General features: G+C 37.3%; 1 protein-coding gene across 1 annotated transcript in view; it reads right to left on the bottom strand.

The window, feature by feature from the left end:
- Positions 1-5,643, bottom strand: part of LOC141847214 (mitogen-activated protein kinase 4-like) — a 10,495-nt gene extending 4,852 nt beyond the window's left edge. The window contains exons 1-2 of the mRNA XM_074735199.1: positions 5,221-5,643; positions 4,440-4,865 (exon numbers count right to left, since the gene is read on the bottom strand). Coding sequence (XP_074591300.1) covers positions 4,440-4,862 — 423 coding nt within the window. The 5' untranslated portion in view covers positions 4,863-4,865; positions 5,221-5,643. The remainder of the gene's footprint in view (positions 1-4,439; positions 4,866-5,220) is intronic.
- Between the last annotated feature and the right edge of the window lie 546 nt (positions 5,644-6,189).

Below are 6,189 nucleotides of genomic sequence, written 5' to 3' on the forward strand. Positions count from 1 at the left end.
CGTTCTAAATCAGCTATCTTCTAAGAAAGACATGAAATAACAGAACTATGCTTCATCATACCCTCCACATCATACCGATCTAGTTCGATTTAGAAATTTGCACTGACCAATTGAAGGAGTGAACTTCAAAAATCTTATTTAACTGAAATTTCCATGAAAATTGATTTCTCACAAACTGATAAGATTTAATTTAAAAAATTGTTTGTCTTTTGTTTATTATGGGCAAAATGATAGGCCAGATAGATTCTGCATTTTCCCTATCCAGAGATTCATGATACTATACCTATTTTCTAGTTGTCAAGTGCTACTCGCTTTTACCAGGATTGCATCACTTAACATAAATGATGTGCCCATCCTATAGAGTTCAAACCAATCAAGCAAGTTTCAATCTTCACTATGTGTTACCAAGTCAAAATGGATTAGGACGCAGCAATATTACTAGATGAGAAATTGTGAATTGAAAAAGGAAGAAAAAAGCAAACTAAAAATTTCTGCTACCACAGATATACTTTAGTCAGACTTTCCCACTATGCTTATGACAATTCTCCCAGACAAAAGTGTCTCTCCAACACTGTCAAAACACTTACAACTCCACATTAGGCCTTGCTATTAAACAAATTTTTCATCTGATGCTATTTGATGCAATGTAGTATTTTCTGCTATCATGTAAGATTAAGTATTCACAAAAATAAACTGGAATTCCCATATTAGGAGCTTCAATAGTTGAAATGGTAATATCCAATACAAATAATTCCCCTAAATGTATAAAGCTAGTAGGCTTAATTGAAATAGGTTCTAGTATCAGCATGGTGCTAATTTAACAATATTATTAAGCATGATTTAAAATTTCGAACCGTATTGGAGTTTGATTTATGACCAAAACGATACTGTTTTGGTACTGTATTGTGTCATACCAATATGATTTCGGTATTTTTTTTAAATATAAAATATATTAATTAAAAATAAAAATTTAATCTAAATATTAAAAAAAGAAAAAAGAAAAAAGAAAATTGAAAAATGAGGCTGGAGCGCTCCTATATGGTAAATAAATAAATAAATATTTTATTATATATTTTTAAAATTAAAATAAATAATATATATATTAAATTAATGGGATAGTTTTATTAGGGTTTGATTAAGCATGTTTAGATTATCCCTACTATAGTTAGGAGTTAATTGAAATTATTAATATAAGTTTAATTATTAAATCTAAGTTTAAATTTAAGTTTAATCTCATGCATGTTAAGATTATCCCTACTATAGCTAGGAGTTAATTGAAATTATTAATATAAGTTTAATTATTATATCTAAGTTTAAATTTAAATTTAATCTCGCACACACGAGGTTGTGGGAGGTCGCCACGCCTTTACAACCCCACGGGAGGTCGACCCCACCAAACAACCTCCACAACCCCACGAGAAGGCGCGATGCCTCTGCAATCCCGCGGTGTCAGTAGTGCCAATGCCGAGCGACCAAGGGAATGATAAATTTCACCTGTTTCATCAGGCACGGTATGAAATTTTAAACCATGCTTTTAAGGTTGCCAAGGTTTTTTATTGACGACTTGAACTGCATTTCATAGGATTACAATTAGAAGGGTGCAAATGTGTTTTCCACATTACTATTACCATGTTCTTTTAGTTTCTTGCAAGTGCAGGTCAACTTTAAAAAGTTGTTATTCAATAATATTTACATCATGAATCGTATCAGAATCCTTAGTTGCATGAAGAACTTTCCCTGGCCTTCTCTCTATCCTCCAAATCCCCAACTCTACTTGATCCAATGTCAAACTAAGGAATCTATTGTTCGTCTAGAAAGATGTTAATACCAACTTATTAAATTATTTTTTCATCAACGAGAGGTACATCTAATTACTCCTATATAGCAATATTTTAGTTGTCTTATTTTTTTGGCAATTCCACTCATTCTTCTTAGTATATCCTCTCTGCACACTAACATTTTGTATGTGTTATTGCCTAATCAACACCTAGCTCTAACCTATAAAGTATGGTTCATCGTACTATAGTAATCGGTATTTTTAAAATATAAAATATATTAATTAAAATAAAAAATTTAATATAAATATTTAAAAATAAAAAATAAATTTTTTGATAATTTTAAGGATTTTCTTTTAATCTATAGGGAAATCAAAATCCATAATACCTAAGTTACGACTACCCTCGCCGGCCCCGGGCGGGTCGCCGGCCCCGGGCGGAGCCTCCGGCGGCGTCGCCGGTCCCAAAATTTTCGGCACGCGCAGGCGAACCACGCAGGTGTCGCGCGACCCCTCCGGCGAGGCCGCCGGGGTCGCACGACCACTCCGGCGCGGTCGCCGGAGTCGCGCGACTCTGGCAGCTGGGATGGGCTGGTGCCGGGCCATGCCGGTGCCGGTCGGCGGGCGGAACGAAAAATTTCGCCCGTTTCGACCGGTTCGGCACGAGATTTTAAACCCTGACCCTGGGGTTCCTCTCCATTTTAACCACCCAGAATTTATCAACTTATACAACTGCTGAAAATATTTAGTTCAATGGATATTTCTACTCCAATAACAAGTGAAAAGCTTGGTGGTTTGCAGTTCAGTTTTCCTGGACAATGACATTATCCACTTGGAAGCTGTTGTCTGATTATAAAATCCAAAATGCCATCTTCTCAAGGAGATCTTGTTCCTTACTGCTTTGTTAGGTATGCATTAACTCCTTTCTTAGATTCAAAGCCACCTAATTGATTAGCAGAGCAAATAGGGCAGCAAATTTTATTGGCAATCTCGTCAAAAATTAAAAATTTGCTTATTGGTTCAATCTCAAACAGCTAAACCATTTCTCAACTCAGATATCTGGTTAGGTCTGTATAATTTTTCAGGATATTTACAGTATCAGCGTCTTCTTGCTATCTCCTCATGACTAAGCAGCAGTCCCATTAAGAGTTGAGGGGACAAGAAACAATGTCTTATTCTGCTGGATGATTGAGGGGGACAAAAAGCCTAAATACTTAATAGGATGACATTTTTATGCATGATCATCAAGCACTTAAGGTTCCCATTTAAACATACAAGAGGAACTATGCAATTCCAACGTGTCCTGAGAAATTTATAGAGTATCCACCAATAGGAATAGGATCCAATTACAAATTGATCAACTCAGGGATAACGACTACAATTTTAAATTGGAAGCTTCAGTCGAATTTGAGAATGAATAGCTCAAGTTTGAGTTCATGAACTTAAGAGCTCAGAAATAATTTAAGCAAAATGAGAGGGCTGAGAAGTATGAGGGCTGCAACAAATCCAAGCAACAAATTCTTTTCTTTTTCCTCTTTTTTGGATTCTGAATCATCAGTTACAAAGGTAAAAATTGGTAGTCTGTTGGAATCTGGTGATTCAAACTATAGCAATCAGTTGCATGGGCTACTACCAAGTGGTATCCCAAATACCATGGTGATATCTAGCAGTAAGACCTTCATAACCCCAGTTGGTCTTATGGAGCGCCTAACTCACAGTACAATGCGAGGTTACTAACCATGACCAGAACATTATGGAGTTAGAATGATGAGATTTGGAAGAATAAGCAGAACAAGATATACCGATTGTTAGAATTAGCATCAAGATAACATTTATATCAATTAACTCCACTTTTATCCAAGAAAATACTAAGCTTACCAAAAAAACATACAGGAGGCATCTTATCCAAGTTTGTAAAAACAAGTGAAAAGAGAATGTGTTTCATCATTGTCATTATACCTATGTTCCTGGCTGCTAGAAAGTCATACATTTTTTAAAAAGCTATAAGAAAGAGGAGTTCAGAACTTCAGATTGCTACATAGCTGAACAAATTGAATCCAAAGAAGGTAAAAAGCCTAAATTGTTGTGAAAAGGACAGTGACAATGGATTAAATTTCAAGTGTCATTCTAAAAAAGAGAAATGATTTAGCCATGCCAAAAAACAAGCATTATGTGCTAGACCTCAACAATATCCCCTGCTTCATTTCCTCAAAAAAGCAATAAAATTCTCATGTCAATCCAGAAACCAACAAAAAGAAGCTTTGCTTATAGTGCTGTTTAGGATCCCCTTTAGCAGAAGAAATCAAACCACAAGTCAAATAGGTCGTAAAAGGTCACTTATGAATAAGAAACAAAAAAGCAGCTTAAAGTTAATGGAGCTTAAAGAATATGACTCCAAAAGACAAAAAAAAAAAAAAAAAAGAAGAAGAGCTAATGCTTAAGAAACTAAACCATGGGGTAAAGCAGAAGAGATTGACATATGATAAAGGTAAGCCGTGAGAGATTGGTCAACTGCTGAAGAATAAGCTAGTAATGAGAAGTTAGCTTCTATATAAGTGGCCAACCAACAAAGATATATCTTCATGCATAAGAGAGTGACTTATCATTAGTAGCATTGATTCTCTTTCAGTAGCATGCATAAATTCAACTTCTCCAGGATACTTACCTGAAAGAGGAAGTACTGACAATGGTCATTCGAAAGTGCCTGTGATGATTTGATAATCTGATGCAAATCAGTGTCCATAAGTTCGTAAACAAGGTAAACATCCCTAAATGATCTCCTGTGGGGTGGCATCATGATATCCTTCAAAGCAATAACATTCTCATGTCTAAGGTGCCGAAGGAGCTTCAGTTCACGTAGAGTTCTAAGCGCATCCACACGGTTATCAAAAACATTATGTATCCTCTTTATCGCAACCTTTTCATTTGTCTCACGATTGATTGACGAGCACACGATCCCATATGCTCCTCTCCCAATAGGCTTGATTGGCTCATACTTTGTATCGATCTCAAACAAAGTTTGCCACATGAAGTAGTAGTGCTTCCCATGGTTTCTCACACCATTTGGAGGATCAACCAGCATAGCCATTTCCTAGAAAAGCAAAAAACAAACAAAGAAACAATTGGAGATTACACTGTTCAAAATATAAATAGACTCCAAAAAGAAGGCAAGTAAAGGTGAAAAATTAATCAATTGAAAAACCTCCAAAAAGAATAAATCAATTGAAAAATCAAGGCATCAATATGAAACAGTTTAGCTAAACAAACTTTTGTAATTGAAATAGTACATCAGAAAGAATAAAACTGTTCAATGACAGCGGTTACCAGAGTTCACCATCGCAAGCTCCAAAAAGAATCGTAAAAGAAAACCAGAAAGAAATACAGATAAAGATAACTAAAACCATTACGGTTCTCGATGGCAGAAAACCATGCAAAGGGATGATTACCTTAGTCCAGCAACAAGACCGCAGAAGACTTGACAAGATTTATCGCCAAGTATCCTCACTTTACTTTGTCTTGAAGACAACCATTCACGCTTTCAGCAGATAAGATTTCAGCTTCCCCACTCTCCCCTGTCCTCCACCCGTGAGCTTACTCTAAAATCCCAGATTTCTGGAAACCCAAAAGCGGAAGCACCCAGATCGACTCAAACCATCGGAAATTACCCTCTTTCGCGACCAATTCCTTCCATATCACCATGACCCAGCTCGATCAGCTCCTGCCTGCCCGCATCAATTCGCGTCAGCCCTCGCCCCTGGCGGCGCCCCGGACGGCCCCTCGAAAACCTCTCCGTGCCCACCTTCGATTCAGTGGAAATCCTTGCCCTAAATCCAAGAAATCCCCCCAGTCAGTAAGCGTTATGATGGCCGGTGGATCAATCAGACGGGCAAGGCGCCAAAAAAAAAATAATATAACCGACAGCTCGAGGAGTGTCATCGACGGCAGCTACGTGTCCCGCACTGCTTACACTGGGCCGCCGATACATCCTACCGTGGACAACGGGCGGACCAGATTCAAGAATGGTTCGATGCGTCTCATATCCGCCGTCAGTCTTCCCATCGCCCAAACAAGATATTCCTCGGAATGTTCCTCTTCGAAATCGTGCGGAATTCGGGGAAGCATGGACGGTTCTGATCTTGACACGTGGGTGCACTGCATCGCTCGGGGGGAGGAATCCGGCCCGTGCATTTATTAACTTTCCAGCTAACTGAAATTTAAAAGTCAACACAAAATCAATTAAGTCAGACTTTTGTTTAGCTTACGTGGACAACTTATTATTATCTGAATTTCGAATTCTTAACGTAGATTTTGAATCTAAATAAATATTTAGTATCCAAAGTTTGTGATTTGAATGGGTTCTTTGACATTATTATACGGTTCAGCTAATTAAAAAATTGTTTATTTTCAAGAAATTT

Source organism: Curcuma longa, chromosome 16 (genome assembly GCF_044706935.1).
Source record: "Curcuma longa cultivar G26 ecotype Majalengka, Jawa Barat chromosome 16, ITB_CL_G26_1.1, whole genome shotgun sequence".
Taxonomy (NCBI): domain Eukaryota; kingdom Viridiplantae; phylum Streptophyta; class Magnoliopsida; order Zingiberales; family Zingiberaceae; genus Curcuma; species Curcuma longa.